The sequence below is a fragment of the Balaenoptera acutorostrata genome, chromosome 3 (assembly GCF_949987535.1).
Source record: "Balaenoptera acutorostrata chromosome 3, mBalAcu1.1, whole genome shotgun sequence".
Lineage (NCBI taxonomy): Eukaryota > Metazoa > Chordata > Mammalia > Artiodactyla > Balaenopteridae > Balaenoptera > Balaenoptera acutorostrata.
The window spans coordinates 115,861,032-115,886,050 of NC_080066.1; the positions used below are offsets into that span (position 1 = coordinate 115,861,032).

The following is a 25,019-nucleotide window of genomic DNA, read 5'->3' on the forward strand; positions in this document are numbered from 1 at the left end:
ATTTGACCAAATATTGCTCAGCACGTAAATTTACAAAAAAACTAAACACCAATTTGTGGATGCCTGCTATTTAAGACATCTCGCTCACTAATTGCAAAATCTATAGGAAAGTCTGCACGGCATCAAAGCCTTGCTTGATCCTATGAGCAGTTCTAAATGAAAAACTGTCTCTATTGTAAGTAAATAAAGCGCCTAATGCACAGTTCCTGGCTCTAATGCTGTTTCTCTTGTGGGTTTTGAAAATGACCTCTGTAAGCATCAAGAACTATAACTTTTTAGATAAAGAAACCTGTTCTTGTTTTAAGTCTATGTCAGGTTCATTCCCCTATAGCCCACAGTTTTCAAAAGCAGAGGAAAAAGTAATCCAGAATTTAAAAAAGAAAAAAAAAAAAGTCCTGTTTCCAGAATGAAGTTCCCTGTCAGCCTGCCTTGGGCCTTAGGTGGAGAAGCAGAGATTAAAGAGTCAGTATTCTTTTTCATGTTTCATCTGCCAGTTTTGTGAATGTAGAAAGAAAAACCGGTAGCTACAGCTAAGCACCCAACTGTGGTATTAAGTAGAAAGTGTGATTCTAGCACACCACCCCCCTAACTTGCACGCTCTCCACATTAGTGAATTCAAAATTAATTTTTGAGTATCTAGCAGAAAGCCCCCCACTCCCCATTCTCTGCAGCCATTGATGAAGGTAGCTCAAGGGGGGGGGGGTGAGCCGAGCAGCAGATGCACCCTCATATTGCCATGACGATAATGAAGCTCTTTGTTCAGCTGTGTGAATGTCAAGTGTGAAAATCTCCGATGATCTCACCATTTCCTATTTATTCTATACTTACCTGAATACACCAAGTATTACAGCTTTTTAATGCATATGCAAACCTCTAAAATGTCCTTTTGTGAGACACTTTGCTAAAAGACCGCTTTTGAGATGTCTTCTTCATCTGCTCTTCAAACTGAATTAGACTGCTTCCTTCTTTTGAAGACACAAGTAACTCACTATTTAGAATCTTTGGCTTTGATTTTGTGGAACAGCCCAACCGGAAGAGACCATGTTCTCTTTTTTCCTCCATATTCCTGAAGGCAAACTTGGACTGATTTGTTTTGAGTTACTGACAGAGTTATGTTCCTGCCACAGACACAGGCTTCCTTTATGTCCTTTCAATCATCAGTCTATCTCTGTGGACAAAGTTTTCCTAAGGAACACTGAAATCCCTCTGTTGGTCACTGCGTGCAGAGCCATAGATGTGCACTGCAGCAAAAGCTCATCAGATTGGGGGGGCGGGGGTAGTTTTTCTCTACAGGGAGTACATTTCTTGTATGCCTGCCACTAAGCTCACACCAAGAGGCCAGGTGACTTCTTAAAAAGATAGTCCATCAGTCTGAGCATCCAGTCTTTGGGGGGGTAAAGTGTGTATGTGATGTAAAAGGTCACGTGTTCTAACACATAAGCATTTTTCTTTGGACTGAACTGCATTTGCCACTCCCTTCACAATTAGGGGTGGGTGGTATTTTGACACTTAGAGACAAAAAATGGTCAAATGAGCAGGGCTAGAATGGTTCCACCAGCAAGATGTAAGTCTCTCCTTGTCTCTAGTAGTTTCTTCTTTCAAATGCAGGGTCACTTCTGTCCTCTGAAGAGCACAGTCTGTAACTCAGAGGCACCTGTAGCTTGGAAGGTGGGGCAGTGCTGATGACAGCTTCTTGGTTTTCCCCAGAGCTGAGCAATAGCAACCAAAAGCAATCGGCTGCACCCTAGACTTCAGGGCTCAGAGGAGCAAGTTGTGGTGCGGTAACAGAGGCATCCACGGTTATACCTGGGACCATCCGAGACTGAAAGGGCATCTGGGAGAAACCCAGTCAGCCCCCCTGTGTCTTCATGTTTACCCTCTAAAACCTAAGAAAAGGCCATTTCAGTGTTCTGAGATCCTTAAATAAAAACTAATTCCTATCGCACTGTTTTAAAGACATCTTTCTAGAAATGTTATGATGGGATCATTGAATTCAGTGGGCACACATAGGCTGCTCTACCAAAAGGTATGGACAGCAAAAAGTAAACTTTGGGATAAACCAAAGAGAAGATGCCAGGTTATGTGTTAGAAGTACTCAGACCGTATCACCGTGTAAGACTAAAAATAAGATCCTCATAGATATTTCCTCTCTGTCTCGGTTTCCTCTCTTTATAGTTTGAGCACTGTTATGAATGTTCTCCTGGGCTCATTGGTTTGATGAGGAACTATCTCTTGTCAAGGGACAATTAACTGGTTTTTAAGGACTTCCATACCAAGTAACTTACATCATGCTTATTTCTGTTTTTCTCCACAAAAGGGATTTTTGTGAAATAGACTAACACAGACATTCTCTCATTTCTCTCCATTATTTAAAGCTAAAAACCCCCAAATAAAAACAGCAGCCCTGGATTAGAGAGTATCAAAAAAGTTTTTGTGTTTTGCAAGTTGTCTAATTTATTACAAACTAAAAATCTCTTTCAAACTGGCACCAAAGTGGCTTTTCTTCGTGAGCTGATTAGGACCACATGAGCTCAGGAAAAGCTGTCAGATCCTGCCTCTGGCACAGCTGGAATGATCCAACTGATTTGCCAGTATGATTTTTTTTTTTTTTAAAGCAGGAAGCTTCATCCACAAATCATAAATTTATATTCTAGAGCCCCAAGCAAAAATTATTCCATGTTCATTTTAAAAGAAGCAAAATTCCATCGTGACCGCTTTTATGGGTCCTCCTGAAAAACAGACGCAACTGGGGTGATCTTTTGGTCAACATTTCATGCTACAGTAGGAGCTAACTCAGCGCCTTATCTTGAGTTATCTAGATTCCCACGGACACATGGGGGTGTCATTCAGAAAACACTGATCCTCAGGAAACAGTCATGATCCAAGTCCATGCTGGAATGTCTACCTTTTCAGAATTCTGTTTGTCAGGCTGGCCCAGGGCAAATTAATGGATTAGGTTAAACTTGTCTTCTTGAGCTGACGGTGATGGGCCCCTGCATCTGCTCTGTGGTGTGGACCACGGTAAGTGAAGGCACTCAAGTAGCTCCTGACTCCCCAGGGAACCCCTCAGGGGTCCTTTTCTCCGCAGCTCTTTCACCACCACTTCATCACGTAAACTTGCCTGGCCTGCCTCTCTCTCACTGAGGTCTCCTCTCTTTGCTAGATGGCCCTTGGCCTGGGTGATAAATAATATTCGTGGAATCATGGGTCCTAATAACTTTGTATTTATCTTCTGAGGAAACACAGATGCACCTAATCAGACCCCGAGTCATGCTGCCTTAACCCAAAAAGGTGACACACATCAATCTTTTAGCAAATGAGCCATTCTGCCCCTTCACAGCACATCCACGGGGCCCACTCCCAAGGCTGATGTTTTGCTGGTCATGCATCTCAGAAAGGAGATTTTGTTTGTTTCTCTGTTTCTTTGTTTGTAAGTAAGAGAAAGTATTATTAGGAACAGGAGGGCGTGGTGATCTTTATGCTGATTCTGCAAACTCTGATTTGACTTTATAATTTCTGTCTCACTTTGCCCCTTGCTACGCACTGTATTGTGGGGTCTTTTTTTTTTTTTTTTTTTTTTTTTTAATTGTGCCTGCTTTGGGTCAAATTCCAGTCCAAAAACCCAGCCAGGCTGGGCTGGTCTAGCCTACCATCTCAGTGTTTTCTTCATGTGACTCTATAAAAGGGGCTTCTTAGTCTCTTTGCCATTATTAAAAATACTAGAACCATTTGAAATTATCCCTTATTCCAGATACACAGCAGGTAGAATTATACACCAACCACTGATTGTAAGTATTTCTGTGAAAATAGTGGGCAGAATTTCATAACCCATCGTTCCTCTATTAATAGTTAACCAGGTTGAGAGGATTTGAATAAAAGCACATCTTGTTGCATGCAACAATGGTTTGACAGAAGTGCTGTATGGCAGAGTCAGTATTTTACTGCTTTCAGCTTCACTACACAGTTTTGGAGGCGGGGAAGCCATGCATGCCGAATGGCAGAACTTACAATCGCCTACAAAAGCAGAGTACAGTCCTACCTGTGGATCCTCACCACGAAGAGAAGGTGACAGTTCCGGGTTTTAAAAATACGCTAAACTGTAGAATAGTTTCCGAATAGAACTCGCCGCTCTTTGAAGCACTCATCAAAGCAAGGCTTTTTCAAGCAACTGTTAAGACATAAGTATTAAATTTTACAACCATCCATTTCGTGTATTGTGAGACAAAAAAAGAGAGAATGGGAGAAAAGTGTTGAAGTTTATATGTTTATGGATAAAATATATGGAGGTTTGATTTTTGACCAGTTTCAGAGCTAGGAAGAGTGGCTCAGACATGATGGGAAGAGCTTCTACAGCCTTAAACACAGCTCTTTTCCAAAGTGACTTCCCTTTACCCATCCACCCCCCCCAAAAAAAAAATCAAAATGTACTTCATGAAACTATTGTATATGAAGCACTTATTAGCCATAATTAAATGGACAATATGAATTTACTACGTCTTTAGGACTCTGGCTTGTTCTGGTTTAGAGCAAGATGATTAATGCAAATACATATTACTTGAGATAACCATTTAGCAGCTAATTTAGCCAAATTTATTACAGCAGTTAGAGGTTTTTCATTTTAGCAGACGGAGACAAGGACGTGCCAAAAGTGGGCAGCGTGGACGAGTGCACACTGCCCTCTAGTGGCCGGCCAGCTGGCGCGCTGTTGGGGGGGGTGTAGTCTCTGCAATTCGTATCCAAGCGATAACAGCGGGTTGTGCACATTTCCGGCATCCTTTTAAACCCTTCCCATCCATAGCACTTTATTTCAGGGGCTGATTTACTGCACTCTTCCCCCTTTTACTAGCTCAAGCGTACCCAGATACAAATCAAATCCATTTCAACTTGGCAAGATTTTGGTTAAAGTATCATTTTTAACATCTGCATTTTAAAGCTCTCTTTCCGTGGATATTTAATGGCATCGTTTCACATTACTGATTGTTTTTACTTGTTCCTTCATTTGGGGCCATATTTCAGAGTCTGTGTGGAGCTGTCACTCTGTTTGGCTCTAGCCAAGTCAAACCTGTGCTTCCCTTAGGCCAGTGTTTCTCTCTGACTTGGTGAGGGAATGTATTTTGTTCCAACGTTCAGCAAATTTCTCACCAGAATCTCCCCTGACTGACCCATGTAGATTTAGTTCATACTATAAATTCTGTTTGACAAGATCAAAAGGAACCGATACATAAGGACACGGGTTGATACTGCTTGCGCTGAGGTGAAATGATCAAAGACAGAGGGGGAAAGCATCTTTGGAACCATTCAGATATCCAGAATCACAAAGAGGGCTACCTTGAAGCTATGAATAAATCACATCCAAATTTGCCTTTGTTCCCATCTGACGTCAAACCCATTGACAATATCCACACCGCATTAGGTGTTCTGTGAGCCAAAAAGATTTGTAGTCCTGTTATCCTTCCTTTCACACCATGACTGCCCAAAATGGAATAAAGTCTTGCTACAAACACTAGTAACCCTAGCTCCAGAGCAGCTGTTCCACTGAATTGGTGATTTCATTTGTCCTGCTAATGGCATTCTACATTAAGCATACAGAGGGGCACCCCTGGCTTGGTGCAGGACCTCCCCCTTTCTTCTTTTTTTAAAAATTTATTTATTTTTGGCCGCGTTGGGTCTTCATTATTGCCTGCAGGCTTTCTCTAGTTACGGCGAGCGGGGGCTACTCTTCGTTACTGTGCGTGGGCTTCTCATTGCAGTGGCTTCTCTTGTTGTGGAGCACGGGCTCTAAGTGCGCGGGCTTCAGTAGTTGTGGCACACGGACTCAGTAGTTGTGGCTCGCAGGCTCTAGAGCGTAGGCTCAGTAGTTGTGGTGCACAGGCTTAGTTGCTCCATGGCATGTGGGATCTTCCCGGACCAGGGCTCGAACCCGTGTCCCCCGCATTGGCAGGCGGATTCTTAACCACTGCGCCACCAGGGAAGTCCAGGACCTCCCCTTTCTAAGCTTCAGGTTTTGCAGAGATGATAACCATTTTGTCCCAGTCCTAATATGCAATGCCTTCTATTGTTTTGTTTTTTCACCAGTGCTGAATAAGGGCCAGTGTGTGACAAAGTACTATCGTTGGATGCAGAAGAATGGAGGATATATTTGGATACAGTCTAGTGCCACAATAGCTATTAATGCCAAGAACGCAAATGAGAAGAACATCATCTGGGTGAATTATCTTCTGAGGTATATTTTGGAATTCTTTTTCATTTCCATCTCAGTTATAAAACATGCAGCCCAATGGTAAATAGCTGACATGTTGTATTATCTTTTGACAGTATCTGGTGTGGAATTATATGGAAATTCTGCTTTTCTTTCCACAAGATTCAAAGAAATGGGAAAAGTTCAAAGCCATGTCAGTAGGGACTTCGAGGGCAGATTTGCGAAATGTTCAATAGTTCTTGGTCTGCCAACCTTGGGGCAGTTCTGCAGAGGTTGCTTTGGTTTCCCCACAAATGCTCGGGCCAGAAAAAGAACACAGACGTTTGCCTCCAGTGGAAGCATTCAAAAAGCCTCTCCTTCTCCCCCACACGTTCTCATACTCATGTGCTCCAACCCTTGTGAAAATTATGAAAAGGGGATGTGGAAGAAGTGGCAGAGTTCATATTCCTCCTGTATCCCATCTCTTTGAAGTCCTCAGCATATTACGTAGGGTTGGATTCCCCAGACATTCAAGTTTTGGTAAGCAAAGGGAGTCGCTTTGCCAGAATTGAGACAATTTCAGTGTAAAAATGAAGGCAGTCTTCTTTTGCCTGCTCTGTGATCTCAGGCAAGGGTGACCGCTGTTTTAATGCATCCTCAAATTTATATCCATTAATGCAGCCAAGCTCAACAGCCTCCTGAATTCCAGCGTGCAACACCACTCCTCTCTCCGTCCTCATCTGCTTGCTGCCTGTGGATTCAGACTAGCACCAAAGTAACCAAGACGCATAGCCTGGGTGGTCTGCATCTGGGGACAAGCTTTCTGGGAGGTTCTCCACCAATCCTGCAGTGAAGCTATCCAAATGCTCAGCCTGGCGCCCTCCCACCATTGTCATTCTAGTCTTTGGCTTCTCTTGGCCTAAAGCCACCAAGCGGGGCCCACATGTGGTCTGAGGAGGAAAACTTCCAGTAGGTCTTATGAATGGAAGTTGTTGCCCTTTGACTGATAATCTAGACAGGGAGTACCAAATCCCATTTTTCTTTGAGAGAGAGATGCAGACAGCCGTGTCTCATCAGAACGCTGACCCTTCAGAGTGTGTTCGCGTCCGCTGGTGACGACTTGAAGGCATGAATGTGCTTGCTCCCAATAGCATATCAATCAGACACTAATGATTATTGCGCTAGAGAGGGCTTTAATGTGCACCACTTAGAAGAGTCTTCATTCATCTACTTTCTTTTCCCTTTTTTGACCTCTTCTACTCTACATTAATTCTCTCTAAAGGTAAAAGTATGGGTATCGAGGGGGGCTTTCTCCAAAGCCTGCTTTTCATGCAAACTATCCCCTGTGTTTGTGATATGCTCAAGATGGGTTCTGCTATCAGGGAATTCTTTTACTTAGAGGTTTATGGAACAGTGGCTGTATGCAATGCAGAAGGTTATAAAAACTCACATGCCAAAGAGAAGACAGAATAAGGTATTGTGGCACTGACATTCACTGTGCCAAGGAGACCCATTATTATTAAAAATTAGACATTAGTAACAGGGACACCATAGACTGTAGGATGGCCGTCCCCCAGGCTCCTGGAGCCTAGGGCACTAAAGTAATCCCTATAGTTGTTCATCTCATTCAGGGAGACTTCTTCCCATCTGGATCTTTCTTACTGCCTCATCAGCCTCATGACTTCCTACTCTGCCCCCAAACAGAGGGAGTGAGGAGGGGTAAGGAGAGGTCAGCTTGTGCTACTTTGGAGCAACACTCTTGGTCTAGCCTAGGATCACATGGTACAAGCTCATGAGCCTTTGGTGCTCCTGGGCCACCTAATTCCATATGGAGAAGAAGGAAGCAGTTTGAGTACCAAAGACCAGCCTTCAGGCTCAAAGAGCATCAATCTCAGGCATGCCAGACGTGTTTCAGCTGACCTGAAGACTCACCCTGGGTTCAATAATAGAAGACTGGGAGTTGGGTGACAAGGGACTTGTGAACCCACATGGCATCTGGACCAAAGGAGACTGACATACATGAGCTTTAGCAGAGGAAGCTCCCCACGTCTGTCACTCATCAAGATCACTTCTCCAGGCTGGAGGTCTAGGAAGAAGGGCCTTGGCCTGATAGCAACTATTGAAGTTGGCTTTTCTTTCCCACATTCCTGTCCTTTGTTCTTCCCCAAGCAGGATTTTCATGCTCCCTCTTCCTGGCCAGAATCCCTCACTTCTGGGCCCCATCCAGGCTTGCACTTCCCCGTTCTGAAATTACTGCGCCTCCAGTCTTCTTCCTGTACCCTCACAACACCTGGTAGAATTACAGAAACTGCGTAAGGGCTAAGGCTACCTTCCCAGCATCTGGCTCATCTGATCATCCAGAGAAAGCTCTGCTGCTGACGCTAATTCACACTAGGGAGTAAAGGCCTGATAATTCATCTTAGTGAATTAACCCCCCTGGGATATTTGCAGTTTTAGTGTAGTTACTGAAACAGTGACTCTTTGATACAGGAATTTCACTAGAAATTAGCTAGTGAGTCATAGAGACCTATGGAAGGTCTCTGGCTGACTGGCCACGATAGAAGGACAGAAGAGGCATTTTCCATTTGGAGGCAAGAGACTTTCCTAGTGCCTTCAGAGTATGCAGCTGGTACTGCTCATACGCTGGGCTGGCCTTGGAGTGGCGTTTCTAGAAGGTCGCTGACTGACCGAACACACACTCCCTTTTCCAGAGGAGGCTTGTTTCTGAATTAAAAATAGAACAAAAATTAAGCACTTTTGTGCAAATGGGGTTAGCTTCATTCTTTCACACTGGGACTCTCCCCACTGCAATCAGATTTCCAGCTAACAAGCCACAGGTGTACGCCCCACGAGCAGATGAAAATGTGATTGTAATGGGTGTGTTGACAGTTCAGTAGCCATAATCCACGCAGCCCAAGATGCACCTGTGCATCTGTCAGATCGTTAGGTGCTGAGGGCTCTGCCCCCCAACTCCCCGCCCCCACTAGCCTTAGAGCCATCTGAACAGCTGAGAACTCCATCAAGGAGCCAAGACAAGGGTACTGAAGCAATGGACTCATTAGGAGCCCAGGAGAAGGCAGGGCACACCGGGAGGCAGGGGAATGAATTGTTGAGGGTGCTTCTCTCATCCTCCCTTACCCCAGGTGTGGTACTGGGAGGAATGTCAAGCAGCCCAGTTCCCCGGCCCCCAGTGGTACCTGATTATTTGAAAGCTTTTTGGTGGCTTTCATGTAGCATTTGGGTATTCAGTCATTGTGGCAAGGTGCACCTTTTCCCCAGCGCATGCAATCCAAGCTTCTGTAAAAGTCCCATGATGAGCTGAGAAATGATTTCATGTTTAGTCTTTCAAACTCTCTGAACTCCAAAAGTTTGGGGCAAGGAAGTGGGAAGAAGATGGTCAAAAGCAACCTATCCAGAATGGGTGTCTGCACTCCTGATGAACACCTCCCTCCTCCACAGCAACCCCGAGTACAAGGACACGCCAATGGACATCGCACAGCTTCCCCACCTGCCGGAGAAAACTTCGGAATCCTCAGAGACCTCCGACTCTGAGTCAGACTCTAAAGACACCTCAGGTATTACAGGTATTACGACTTCTCCGTGTTCTGCAGTTATGGCTTGCCTTTCCAAACTTGAGGGGTGGGCAACGGCCAAAGGAGTGTCATCTGAACGAAGCAACTGGTCAAAGTTTATATAGGGATATGTGTCACATCAAGTTATTACTGAGTCCTTCTCAACACATATATGTATATATACTTATATACCACTACAAACAGATGTAAACACTACATAAGTGTGTGCACATATATACAATACATACATTTATGTATGTGGTATTATATAAATATATACATGCATCTAAATATGTATAAATATATAGATATATGCATGTTGTGGTATGTATTCATACACATAGGTATATTATGGTATATAAATATATATACACAAATATACAGAGAGATTGATTGATTTAGCCATCACTTAATGTCAGCCCTCCATACAGAAGAAGCCCGGCCCTAACCCCATAGCTAGCTCCGACCTCTTTACCAGAAGCAGACAGCAGGGCTATCTCTGTTGCTCCAAGACAGACCGTGACTTTGAGCCCCAAATATTCACATCCTCACCAAGCTGGGATTGAACCTCTAAAGTGGGATACTTAATGGCATCGGTAAATGACTCTTTCTGGGTGCCGTCTGTTACTATTTTCTGAATCTATGCTGAACCAATCCATGCTTTCCCATTCCTAGTTATATTGGGAAGCAAACTTTGAGTAGTTCTTTGGAGCACAGGAAAGCTAATATAAAAATTTACTTTTCCTCCATTTCCCAGTCCCCTTCCACAGACACACATAGATGCAAGGGGCACATAACTCATAGAATTTATGGCTGCAAAAAATCCTAAGCCTCTCCTAACCCAACCTTTTCTGCTAAACATATGAAGTCCAGAGTAGTTAACATGATTTGCCCAAGGTGCTCTCCGGGAGCAGAGCCATAAAATCAGCATCATCCCTAAAGGTTCTGAGGTTCTATTACTGAGAAAATCTATCCTCCCTAAAATGTGTCAGATGACTAGGGCACACCGGCCACAAACCCTATCCTTAGGGGACATGCTCTTGTACCGTATTCCCTCTACTCCAGACACAGCTTCAGGGAGGCGGAAGCAGGTGAGGAGGATCTTGATTGATTTCCAGTAAATTGCATTCCTTCAAGAAAGTTCTTCACTAGGGCAGAGTTCTAGAACAGACAATCTCTGCTCCTTATTTATATAGTATATAGCAGTGAACAAAAAAGACAAAAATTCCCTGCCCTGTGGAACTTATATTCCAGTTGGGGGAAGAGACAGAAGTAAATAAAAATAAAACATACAATGAATCAGATGGCGTTCAGTGCTCTAGAGAAAAATAACTTTAGGAATAGAGAGTATGGTTTTCAATAATGAGCAAATATTTACCAGGGGAAGGTGCAGACCTCTATGGAAAGTCTCCTTGCAAATCATCATTTTTCTGTGTCACTACCACCTTATTCCTGGTTATTTACTCTGAGTCCGTCAGTATTTTCGCAGAACATCTCAAATGTTAACATGCCTAAGAATCACCTGGGGATCCTGTTCAAATGAAGAATCTGATTCAGTAGGTCTGGGTGGAAGCCTGGGATTCTGCATTTGTAGCAAGCCTCCAGGTGATGCCAATGCTGCGGGTGGGTCCGGGGACCGCACTTCTGAGTCAGGGTCCCTCTAATCTAGGTCCTCAAGAGAGGGAAAGCCCAGGCTTTAAGTAACCGAGGCAGTGGAGCAGCTCAGGATAAGGCAAGACCCACCCCCCACCTCCGCCCTCCCCTCCCCCACCCCCGCAGGTGAGAGGTGGGTCTTGCCCCGCTAACCCGTTGTCTCCTGTGTCTCCTCTCCCCGCCCCCTACCCCCCGCGGCCGCCGGCCCCACGCAGAGGACAACGAGAACTCCAAGTCCGACGAGAAGGGGAACCAGTCCGAGAACAGCGAAGACCCGGAGCCCGACCGCAAGAAGTCGGGCAACACGTGCGACAACGACATGAACTGCAACGACGACGGCCACAGCTCCAGCAACCCGGACAGCCGCGACAGCGACGACAGCTTCGAGCACTCGGACTTTGAGAACCCCAAGGCGGCCGAGGACGGCGGCGGCTTCGGCGCGCTGGGCCCCATGCAGATCAAGGTCGAGCGCTACGTGGAGAGCGAGTCGGACCTGCGGCTGCAGAACTGCGAGTCGCTGTCGTCGGACAGCGCCAAGGACTCGGACAGCGCGGGCGAGGCGGGCGCGCAGGCCTCCAGCAAGCACCAGAAGCGCAAGAAGAGGCGGAAACGGCAGAAGGGCGGCAGCGCCAGCCGCCGGCGCCTGTCCAGCGCGTCGAGCCCCGGCGGCCTGGACGCGGGCCTGGTGGAGCCCCCGCGGCTGCTGTCCTCTCCCAACAGTGCCTCGGTGCTCAAGATCAAGACGGAGATCGCGGAACCCATCAACTTCGACAACGACAGCAGCATCTGGAACTACCCGCCCAACCGGGAGATCTCCCGGAACGAGTCGCCCTACAGCATGACCAAGCCCCCCAGCTCCGAGCACTTCCCGTCCCCGCCGGGCGGCGCAGGCGGCGGGGGGCTGCACGTGGCCATCCCCGACTCGGTCCTCACTCCGCCCGGTGCCGACGGCACGGCCGCCGCCGCCGCCCGCAAGACTCAGTTCGGCACCTCGGCCCCCGCGGCCTTGGCCCCAGTCGCCTCCGACCCGCTGTCGCCCCCGCTCTCGGCGTCCCCGCGGGACAAGCACCCCGGGGGCGGAAGCAGCGGCGGCGGCGGGAGCGGCCCCGGAGCGTCCAACTCCTTGCTGTACACTGGGGACCTGGAGGCGCTGCAGAGGTTGCAGGCGGGCAACGTCGTGCTGCCGCTGGTGCACAGGGTGACCGGGACCCTGGCGGCCACCAGCACGGCCGCGCAGAGGGTCTACACCACGGGCACCATCCGCTACGCGCCCGCTGAGGTGACCCTGGCCATGCAGGGCAACCTGCTGCCCAACGCGCACGCTGTTAACTTCGTGGACGTTAACAGCCCGGGCTTCGGCCTTGACCCCAAGACGCCCATGGAGATGCTCTACCACCACGTGCACCGGCTCAACATGTCGGGACCGTTTGGCGGCGCCGTGAGCGCGGCCAGCCTGACGCAGATGCCCGCCGGCAACGTGTTCACCACGGCCGAGGGACTCTTCTCCACGCTGCCCTTCCCCGTCTACAGCAACGGCATCCACGCGGCACAGACTCTGGAGCGCAAGGAGGACTGAGCACCGCCCAGCGCGGCCCGGGGCTCTGCCCGGAGGCATCGTCGGCGTTTTCGTTTAGACCTTTGATTCTAGCACTTTGAATTCGAGCAGGTCAGCATCTTCTCTCGCCACGACGGTCCCCGTTCCATCCCCTCTTTCTTTCACTGGACTCATTCTTTCCTGTAAAGATATGTTTATTTTTGGCCTTCAGAGGGTCAGACGACCAGTTGCCTGCCATTTTGTCTTCTTCCGAGATGTGTGTTGGGTTGTTTTGCTTTCCTTTGCATCTTTATTAAGATGTCTTTAATGTGTATATGCCTCTGCCATAGAATACTCAGTCTTGTGGTCAAGAGATTTCTCAAATGACAACCATTGAGTTTTCTTCGTAAAGATCTTGATATGATCAAGATTGAAAGAGACAAGCATAAACAATGTGCCCTGTTTGACTAAGTCAAATGAAATGGGGTGGTGTTTTTGTTTTTGTTCCTAATTCCTTTGAAAATAGGGGGATAGTATTTTAGAATTTTATGCAGAATTTAATTCTCTTTTTATGGTTAAGATTTTAAGATTTTCTTACTTGCACATAAAAATAATTTGGGTTCTTAAACTTAATTTCTGGCCTGTGACTAGAATGTTTAAAAAAAAGTTGGACTAAATGTTAATTACTGAAACATTAACTTAATTTCTAAAACCATGGTGCTATCATTTATTAATCTGTAATGTCTTCATACAAAATGCAGCTCCTGGGCTGGGTTTTGAAAAAAATGTGTTCTGTCCTGGTCTGGAGTCCATTGCTGCAGTCTCCTTGGTTAGTTAAGACAAAGCCCTCATTAATGTTTGCTGCAGGACTTAAAATTTTTTACCTCCCAACTAACATAGCCTCACATTAAATTTAATGGGTCAGGAAAGCCCTTTTTAAAAGGGCTTTTGGAAAACTCAATCAAACTGATTTGAGGAGCAGTTTAGGTACATACTGCCTTTTGTTGAGCTTTCTTTCTTTCCTTTTCTCAGTCTAACTGAGGCTAATTTTTGCAACTTCAATAACACTTTGGAGTAAAAGAAGGAAAAAAATATTTAACGTTTTTGATTTTTTCATTTCTTGCTAAAAAAAAAAAAAAGGAAGGTTGTATTTTGGGGGACTGATTTGGTGGATTTTTTTTTTCCCTTTGGTTCTTTTATTTCTAGGTTGGAACCAGTAAGGTTTAAAACTAAAGAATGGGTTAAAATAAGCTTCAAACAGATAACTGCAACTGAAAACTGCACATTAAGTTTAAAAAAAAAAAAGAAAAAAAAAGAAAAAGAAAAAGAAAAAAATATCCTATTTTGTCTTTGTTGCCAGAAATCAGTGTAGTGTCAAACACTCCAAATGACTGTCAAGTATAAATTCTTCTTCCACTCCATTTTTGGCAGCTGTTTGTTAAGGCATCTAATAACAGATGTGAGAACTGTAATGTGTGCACTGTGTATGTGTCCTTGGCTGTCAGTCCATTGCAGTTTCAATGTGTGTTTCTATATGCAGTATATACTAAGCTAATGTAGTTGTTTTGTCCTTTGTCTTCTCTGTGCTCTATCTCTAGTACAGTCCCATTCCTGCAGTCCTAGTGAATCAGTGATTCTTGGGGGTTAGTGATTTTTGTGTGGTGGCCTTCCTCTGTAACGTCACCCTATGCTGCTTCTACTGTCTGTGAATCTTCCATTTCACTTTTTAAGATTTCTGCTGTTGCTTTGCTGGTGTATATTCTCCTGACCTCTCCCCTTTCTCTCTCCCTCTCGCGCCCTCTCTCTCTCTTTCTCTCTCCCTCTCTCTCTCTCTCTCTCTCATCTCCCCTTTTCCTGCCTCATCTCCCCCCAACCCCAACTTCTCCAAAATCTCTTTCATTCTCAGAGATAAAAAGACTCTTAACTAGCTCAAGGTTAATGGAGCCATTTTTCCCATAATGGAATTCTGGGTACGACTCTTTCTTCTGGAGTGCCACACAAAGCACTGAAGAATAATGCTCAGATATATGAAATAAATTGATGCCATATAGCCTCAGTTGTTAACATTCCCAGAGTCCCTTGTGTTCTACCTATAAGCGGTGGGTGCTTTGCTTTGGTTTCCTTCCAGGTTGGCTGACGGAGCAATATATAAAGCAACTTACCAGTGAGACAGAAAATTATTTCAAAGGTCAACCAACATTTTTTAAAAAGAAAAGGGGAGCGGGGGTTATGGACTATAGAACTGTCGTATATATTTGTTTATGTGTGCAATGCTAATATAGTAACTCGGCTGTCCTTTGAATATCACTGTGTTGAGTGGATTCCTCCAGGCCCTTTGATTCCATGAGTTGGGCCCAAACCACTGTGGAATAGTGACAAGAAGTTTAATGCCACAAATTCTAATAGTGAGCACTTACTTGAAGGATTTGAGTAGGTTTAGGACGTGAAGAAGGCCAATCACGAAATTTACAGAGTAATTTTGGAAGCTCTACTCTAGCTATTGAACAATCAAAGGAACGCACCTATCAGCTACAAAGAACAGCTAGACAGCTGTTTTGTTTTTTTTTTTTCTTTTATAAATGTTTCTGTGTTGTGTCAAAATGATTTCTGGTGATTTAAACTAACAGATAATCACAGCTGCTGTCTAAATCCATAGTGTTAAAATTACAAAGTGAAAAAAAAAATACTTCATTACCTGTGAAGACTGTGTCTGTGTTTTTAACTATTTCTTGTACAAATATATGAAAACTTTTATGAGGAGACTGGTGCCAAGTAGCTGAAAAATGGGGAAAGGGATGTTCTGTTCGTAAAAATCTTAGCAGTGTTACCAACTCTACAACATATATATAAAAAAATTAAAACATTACAAAGCGACAGCTATGGTACATTTGTTTTGTGTGAAGCTAACGGGACCTAACTTCCTGAGTGCCTGGCTTATTTTGAAACATTTTTTTTCATTGACCATTTATAATGCTGCAAATCAGAAATGTACATACTTCATTTACAACAGGGTTCTTTTTATACTTTTGTAGATTCTCATACATGTCACATACATGGTTGTCTTTATGTAACTTAATTTTTCATCTGCAGGTGCCATTTTCATAATAAACTTCTCTTGGATTTGTTACTATCTGGCATCATTTCTTTTACATGTAACCATCCTAACTAATGAATGCTGGTAGTATTTGTTTAAGCAGGTACCTTGGTCATTATTCTTGATTTAAACAAAAAAGAAAAAATTTTTTAAAGCATCCATATTTTTGCTAGTTTCGGACAAAATGCGTAGCTTGTATACCGATGAGGCTGACTGACAAGGCACAGATTAAGATGCTAATCCAAATACTACACCAAATGTGCAACCATCCTAGATTTTCAGCTACCCCAACTCATTGTCATATGAGCATTATTATGTACGTTATCAAAGCTGAACAACGGGCCTGCGACATTAACCACTATGGGAAGTGTGCATTTTTTCTTGATTAATGCCCAGTAAATGATGAGAGTTTTCATACATTAATCATTTAAAATGCACTCGATATTTTCATTTATTATGAGCTCTAATGTATAACCAACTGTTCCATTGCTTATATCTTCTCTTTATACTAAATATGTATTTTCTTTCTCCAGATGAGCCAAGTAAGTCATGATTGTGCTGTGTTATTGGGTAGGTCAGCATCCAGCCTGTTTCTTTTTGAGGCAGGTCAGCTGGCCAACTCCAAAACATAAACAAATAAAGAGGGAAAACTTCAGCCGCTCTCTCAAAGTTAAGGATACAGGTGGGTCACCTGTTAAGTCTGTGTTCTCCAGAAAATGAAGACATATGGATGGGTTGAGTGGAAAGAAAAGGCAAACACTTTGTCCAAAAGCTCCCAACTATAGTAAATATCATGTCCTACTTTAAGTCTTTGATGACATTTGCTAATTTGAGGGTACTTTTGGTTAATGGAGGATAGCTTCAGACTGGTGGATGTGGAAATGCAGTTATGGTTGTGGGGTCTTTGATCTCTCCACTAGACCCTTTATGGATCCCTGGAAATAAGTACTTAAAAATTAGAAATAGGAAGAGGGTGACTGAGAATACAGAACTGGATTCTCTCAACTACTTTGCCAAAATCTATCTTTCCTTTTTGCTCTTGAGAGTCAGAAGAATATAGTAGAGCAATATTGAGAAGCAAACAAATTGATGAAGCTGGAAACGCAGTCCTGAACAGATGACAGTGAGTGTTGAAGCCAGCTTACCCAAGGCACTCTGTCTGAAGGTGTTGATGGACCCGGCTGTTAGCCATGGCTTCCAGAGCTTTGCATGGGGGAGGGTCTACCAAGGCTGAGGGCTGACCCTCTGTTGGCTCGATGACAATGTTGGTTGGCCATAACACTTTAATTCTGGACACCCCTTCACCCTGTGATCTGGAGGTAGTAGCAGCTGGGAGTTGAGAAAGGAAAGCCAGACATGGTGATGGGTGAATTGAAATCCTCATGATATCTGGAGCTTCCGCAATGGAGGTGATAGAAATCCTCGATGCTTACCCAGGCTTAAGCTTCCTTAGCATCAAGTTACCTGTCCTTTATTTGTACCCATCAATGCTAAAATATGTCACTAATTAAATAAAGAACACCTCTTAGCCAAAAAGAGAGGGAGTGAGCTCTGGGCGCAGACCCACTGACAACTGGGCAGCCCTGCCACTTCCCCAGCCCTGGGGCTGCCAGCCAAACCAGAACCCTGAGCTCCTAAGAGGCAAAGGACCTCTCCCTTGCCAGTCTGGCAGCAAGTCACTTTGTTAAGCCTTCAGTTTGCAGGTGATGGATAGAACAGGGATCTAAGGCCAGCCCTCTGCATCTCTTCTCCTTCCCAGCTGATTCTGACACTTATCCATTTGGCAATGAGGAACAACAACGGCAGCAAACCTTTAAATAAAGTAGCAGGCAGGACAAGAGGGAAGATATGCATTCAGTTGAGCATAAAGAAACTGATCTTAATCCTTTTGGACTACAACTCTTACCCATCTTCACCTACCCCTAGACAAAGCGTATTTATGTTGAACAACATGCTGAACAATTTGAAATCAACCTGACCTATGCACTGCATTGAAGGTAAGAGATAATGTATATTTTCAAGCCCAGAAGATAGTCTGTTCAAGCCAAGAAGATGGTTATCCAGGTTCAAAAATTAGAAAGAGTGAAGGACTTGGAAGAAAAGGAAGAATACCTTTGCTAATCCTTCATATCATGTAGTGAAAAAGGCAAACCTTATTCGTGAGCATGAGTCTCAAAGAATGATGACAACGAGCAGGCTTAAGAAACAATTCTGGGATGCTAAGGTAAGCTAACACCCTTAGATGCTTCTGCTTTTCTGGATCTCCTAGGAAACCATTATAAGGGCGGGGGGAGGGGGGGCTGACCTGGTAAACTCGCCACAGGCATAAATCATGGCTTGTTCATCTTCATGTCCCCCCACAGTGCCTAGCTCAATGATTTATGAATAGTCTTGGCTCGGTGAAGATCTACTAAATACTGATGGATGAGGACACTTGGAAAAATGAACATGAAACATGACTTGTCAAGAGTCAGCGATTCCACAAGAAATGACCATGTGGTTTGGCAGGATGGATTGAGTTTCCACCAAGAAGGGAATGGCAAAATGGATAAAGCAGCAAGTTCATTCATTCCTGACTTTGCGGGTAGTCCATATGGCTGGCACAGAGTTGGCCATCGAGAAATGTTGGTTGGAGGATGTGTGTGTGTCCACAATACTATTTATTCTATATTCAGCAATAAGTTAGGTACCACAAATAGAGAAAGGAGGAAGAGGAAAGAGCCCAAGCAGTTAGTAACTGGCTTAGAAAAACTTTGACAATGTAGCCCATGGACAGCTAGTCAGATGGAGCTTAGATTCACAAGAAGGTACCATTTAACAGTGTACCCTCACAGATGAGCAGTGAGCTATCTAGACTCAGTCATCATCCAGAGACTCTTAGCAACCGAGAGAGACTCTCTTGTATAGAAATCACATCTCCTTAATTCTAGTGGTGAGGGTCTTTCTAGCCCACAATTGAATTGTTAACATTTTTAGAAGGTGCTGAACTGAAATCTTCCCTCTGGAGTTAAATGGACTAGATCTCAACCCTCTGCCATCTGAGTGGCCTTCAATTATGTGAAGATGGATATCAGAGTTTCGATAAGTCTCTAGGTTAACTGTCACCTGTTCTTTCCATTGTTCCTCCAATGGCATTGTGGCAGGTCCCTTCACCAACCTAGTCACCCTCATCTGGGTGCACCAGAATTTGTCAAGGCCCCCGAATTGGTTTCCTATGGCTGCCTTACTACCACAAACTGTGTGGCTTGAAACACCAGAAATGTATTGTCTCCCAATTCTGGAGACTTGAAGTCTGAATTCAAGGTGCCACAAAGGTGGATTCCCTCTGAAAGGCTCTGATGGAGAGTCTGCTCCTTGCTTCTCTCCTAGCTTCTGGTGGGGAGCAGCAATCCTGGGCATTTCTTGATGCATCATTCTGATCTGTGCCTCTACCAGCCCATGGCCATCTTCTCTCTGTGTGTATCTGCATCTTCACATGGCGTTCTCTCCACTGTGTGTGTCTCTCCTCTTCCAATAAGGACACCAATCATATTGGATTAAGGGCCCACCCTACTCCAGTATGACCTCATCTTAACTAATTACATCTGCAATGACCCTACCCTGAGAAGGAAATGGAACTAAGGTCACATGCTGAGGTATGAGGGGTTAGGACATCAACTCTTTGGAGGACACAATTCAACCCATAATGGCCCCTTTTAAAATGTGGCACCCCGGACCAATCACAGAGCTCCAGATGTTATCTGGTGCCTGCCTGGGCTAAAAGTCCCATTACATCTTTTGCTCAGGACTCTGAGCTTGTAATTAAAACAGTCTGAAACTGAAGTCACTTCTTAGCAGCCAGGCCAAATTGTTATTTCGTCTTGAGCCTCTAGTCAACCAGAACACCTTGGTCTTTTCACAAACTTTTGACAAGGTAGGTCTCCCACCTCCTATACATATATAGCCCTCATGTAATGCTGGCATGTGCTTAGGGGAAAAGCAATTTAAGGAAAGAAGTTCACTTGTTCCCTAGGCATGGGAGGTGAGCAAGGGCCTGTCCCTGTGAAAACATCGCTCATTTTCATTGTACTCTACGTGCCCTCTGAGACAACTTCGCCCAGCCCTGCTAGAGAGGAGAGACCTGGCCCCAGCATTTATAGAACTCTGAACCCTGGGATAAAAGCACATAATGCATCCATAACAAATTCCCAGTGGGCTACTCTCTTGTAAATAAACTGAGGCAGGGAAAAAACGACCATGAGAAGGAAATTGAAAGAAGTAGAGAAACTACGGTATCAGCCATTACAGGAGCAGAAGTGGGGTAAGATGCCAAGACCCCTGATATGTACGTGTAAAATCATCCACTCAAACGTCAAATAAAAATCATGAGGCCAAACTCATCAACCTTCTGAAAATGAATAGACCTCTTTTTGTCTCCTTTCACGGACTAAAATCACAGCAATTAGTGTAAGATCCTCTTGTACTTTCCTGGGGACAAAGCACAGTTGTTTTTTGTTCTGTTAGCTTTCTACCGGCAGTCATGAGATACACTAACAGGAGTGACCCAGATAATGTTCCTCTGTTGAAATTTTTCTAGAATAAAATTAATTTCTGTTTTAAAAATAATATATGCAAACTACTAAGACCACTTTAAGAAAAAAAAAGGAGCAGAGGGTAAGGAGATGGCTCTTCCTTGTACTGAAGGAGTTCTCAGATTTATAGCGGAAGTGTCAGAAACAGGATGTAATATCCCTGTGACCCTCCTACCTCCCCCCAAACAAAACCATTACACCCTTGATGAATTATTGACTTTAGAGTTTTATCTGTGCCATGAATAATCACAAACTTGGGAGTCTCAGGGCACAGTTCATAAACAAATAATTATATCATAATGATAATTTTTCAGGAATTACAACATCAATCACAGCCATGTTATTATCAAGTACATTTTCTGGTCGCCTCTATTCATCAAACCCTCCTCCCTCTCCACCCTTCCGCACCACACAAGCAAAACTCATCACCAGATTGCCTCTTATTTACACATCACTCAAAGCAGGACAGAGCAGGCACACACAAAATGGGCCAACCCAGCGTTTATGAGAGATGAGTTTTCATTAAGAAAGTTCAAATTAAATGCATTGAGAAAGATGCAGGGGAGAGAATTAATTATTCCAGACTCCCCCAAAGAAGCATCTTTGAAAAGATCTTATTTGGAAGATAAAAACAGACAGAAGGTTTATTCCATTTCAGGCAGTTCTAGTACAAAAAATAAAAAGAGTCTCTGAAAGCCAAGGAAATAACAACCATGCAAAAACATGTGCCCTGTTTAAATAATGGTGATACATGTACATGAGCCCTGTTCTCATAGCTCCCTCCTTCAGCTGGAAGAGGTGAGTGGAGGTGGGGACGGAACTCAGAACAGGTATAAATACCTTACCCAAGTCTATATACGAGTCAGGAATAGAGCTGCTCAGAATGTTCAGGTCTAAACCACTTTACTAAAATTATTACAGAAGGTTAATAATTCCAAACACAGTAATGGTTTTTGCTTTTTGTGAAGCACCCACGGTCAAACCGCTTTACTGAGTAATTTAACATCACTTAAGGTCATAGGTCTACTCTCCCTAGATAACAGGTGCATCTCACAATTCAAAAGAAAAATAGCAAAGCAACATAGAGCAAGTACCCTCTTCAGAGAAAACTTTGTACAATAGGGTTAAATCCATCATACACTGGTGCTTACCATTAACTCCTTGTATGAGAGGACTTTCTCATTGGCCTCTGCTTCTAACCAGCAAGCTATGCAGGCAAAGCAGTGTAATTCAGAACAACGAAGAGGGAGGACATTCAAACTCCTCAAAAGGAGATACCAACCCAAGCACTGAGACAATCCAATGAGTCCCCCAGTCACACCTCACCCTTGAGGGCAGCCCTTGGGGACGTACGGCTTGCCCTTAAATCAGATTCTCTTCTCCTTGGCATTAAACTGTCCAGGAAAAGGTAGGGCTGGTGCCCAGCAATGAGCAGCACAGGCGGGGGAGGCGACACTGCTGACACTGGGGACCTCGGCTCTTCCAACCATCACCGTGCACCCAGGCCACCCGCCGAGGCCGCCCTAGTGTTCAGGTGCCCGCATAATTCCTCCAAACCTTGGTCAGCCCTCTCTACCGCTCTCATTAAAACCTTCCAGTTCTTTGAACGTACCTAGTCTATTGTAGGTCACCTTGCCTTAAAATCAATCTTATTTAATATATAAACTCATTAAAGGAAGGGGCAGTGGGATGCGAAGGAGAAAGATATGACTCCAGTCCATGGCCCAGCAAGCTGATAAATCCGCCCTGCAAAGCCTCTCTCTCCCCCGGCCGACCCTTGTCTTCACAGGCAGACCAACTCTCTCCCCCTCCCCCTCCCCCTCCCCACCCCAAGCAAGGGAGCGCCACCTCTGGGGCGTGCCGCTCCCTCCTCAATGTGGCCAGCTCCCCTCACTGCCTGGTCCTGTGCCGGCCTCCCTCCCTCCTGCACGGAAGATCTCCTCTGGGGTCCTTTCATTGTCTCTCCTGTGGCGCGATTTGACCTCCTCTCCTCCCCCCTTTCCTCCCCTCCTCCCCCCAGTCACCCCACTCAGCATGAGGAGGCCCTCAAGCGAGCCAATAACCCAAAGGTCCTTGGGCGAAACCTTCCCTTTTTAGAAAGCTGGGGAAGGGTTGACTGTAAACCCTTAACCTTTTTATTTGGGGATCACATTACACGATCCCAAGAGCGCACATCAGCCTCGGATGGAAGCCCCCGCCCATCCTCTCCCTGGAGATGGAAGCGGGGCAGTGGGCAAGGAGGGGAGAAACAAGGCAGCTCATAACCCACCCCAGGAAGCCGACAGCAGTCTGCACTGGCAGAGTCCAGCTGGCACGAGTGGCTTTTGTAGTTCCTACTCAGTCATCCAAGAGGCCTTTGTCCCACACACCTGGCATTCACAAACCTCAGCAGACACCTCATGGATGGGGGGAGGGGAAGACTTATAAAAGGACATTTTTCCCAATATGAAAATCTAACTACTATTTCCTTAATAGCATTTTTCAGGATAAGGACACTAGCGATTATTTTTCCTTTTTAATATTTTGAATAAATTGAAAGAAAGCTCAGATTTATTTCTCTGGTATTTACACCTGACTTTCCTACATGCTACACTAGATATTTACATAGAGTTTCCCAAGTTAGAGACGCTTTTCAGACACTGATTAATCTGTAATTCTTTGAAGTAAGAAAGCATTATTATCTCCACTTTACAGATGTGGAAACTAAGACACAGAGGTTAATGACTTGCCCAGAGGTCAAACATCCAGTCAATTGCAAGAGTGGGTTTTAAACAGAAGCTCCCCTTTCTGCCCTTAGGTTTAATTCAAGTCGCTTCTTAGCTCATGTGCCCTATTCACATCACAGCTGTCTCCTGCGTCTGGCCACCTCTTAAATCTTGCCTTAAAGGCCCTTAATATGCTTTCTGAAAGGCCAGTGCTTTCCCTGCCTACTGTCAGCATTTGCCCTCTCCTATTCATGCCTTTGCTCATAAGTGAGAAATAACAATTCCTCTCTGGAGCATTTTGTAATGGTTTTGCATCACTAAATAGTACCATACTTTTCTTAATTTTTTAATAATAAATGTAAGCCCTATAGCTCTGTCTAAACCTAGATAGAATCTGATGTTTTGTTTAATTTCTGGCAGTTGCCCTACAATCAATTCAGTGAGAATTTACACAAGCCAGGCCAGGATTATAAAGATGAATAAAGCATTACCCTCTGCCCTTAAGTTGTTCACAAAGTAGGGAAGGAGACAAATGTAAAAGTTAATCATTACAACAGCCTGACAACAGGACATGACAGACATATAGACTGGGTGTCAGGGTTGCACTGAGTGATGGCAATTAATTCAGGCTGAGAGGGCAGAGAAGCCTCCCAGGAGGCAGTGATGCTTAAAGCAAGTCTTGAAAGATAAGTAGGAGCTAATCGTGGGTGCTAGAGGAAGAGTGGTTCCTGGAAGGCACGGGCACCATCATGGAAGCAGGAGAGAGTCTGCAAAGAATCTGATATGCTGGAGTTTGGCCACACTCGCACACCATGTGTAGATGCGGCTAGAAGTCAGGTGACAAGCGCATGGAATGAGTTTAGCCCAGGCTTTGCTAGCCAAGCCCTGTGCCCTCGTGCAGGGCTGCTCCCACCAATGGAAGGGGTGCTTTGTTCTCACATAAAGTCACGCTCCACTCACCAAGCCTTCTTTCTGCATCTGCTGGACTGCAAAGGGGTGTCTTCTTCTTGCTCATACAAAGGAGCCATATAGACAGGCAGCAGCCCTGCAAGGGACTACCCTGAATACTAAGTTGAGGAGTTTGAATGGCATCTTATGGGCAATGGGAAGTTCAGAGGATTTTATGCAGAGAAGTAACATAAGAGAGTTTTTGTATTTGAAAGATCATTCTGATGGCAGTTTGAAGGACAGCCTGGCTTAAATAGGAGGTGGTTGTAGTAATATCCCATGTGATAAAGGATGAACAGTGGTAGGACTGCAAGGAAGGGGGTGTTGAGAGACTCAAGGAAGAGGTCTTGGTGATTGGTTACATATGGAGAGATTACGGAAAGAAAGGAATAGATGACTCCCAGGTTGCTGGCTTTGAGATGGGTGTTTACCAAGATAGGCAGAGAATATAGGAGAAAGGAAAGGTTTAAGAGAATGAATGAGTAGGAGGAGTTGAAGAATTCCATTTTAGAGGTTGTAAGTTTTAAGTGCTAACGGGGAATCCAGGTAGAAGTGTCCAGCGAGCAGTTGGAAAAATAGCTCTAGATCTCTGGAGAGAAATCTGTTTTAAAGATATAGGCTCAGAAACATCAGCACTTAGACAGTAGGAGGAGCTGTAGGTCTAGGGGACATTGCACAGGAGAGAGGGTAGGGAATGAGAAAGGGGCCAAGAATGGAGTGCTAGGGCACATCAGCGGAGTAGTCAGAGGAATGAGCTTATGACA

At 44.7% G+C, this 25,019-nt stretch overlaps 1 protein-coding gene across 3 annotated transcripts in view; it reads left to right on the plus strand.

The window, feature by feature from the left end:
* NPAS3 (neuronal PAS domain protein 3) overlaps positions 1–16,044 on the plus strand; it is an 865,587-nt gene extending 849,543 nt beyond the window's left edge. For 2 of the 3 annotated variants that reach the window (XM_057544365.1, XM_057544366.1), the window contains 3 exons: positions 6,076–6,223; positions 9,638–9,762; positions 11,619–16,044. In XM_057544365.1, coding sequence (XP_057400348.1) covers positions 6,076–6,223; positions 9,638–9,762; positions 11,619–12,979 — 1,634 coding nt within the window. In that variant the 3' untranslated portion in view covers positions 12,980–16,044. The remainder of the gene's footprint in view (positions 1–6,075; positions 6,224–9,637; positions 9,763–11,618) is intronic. The other variant, XM_057544367.1, reaches the window with a different exon arrangement.
* Positions 16,045–25,019: the final 8,975 nt, after the last annotated feature.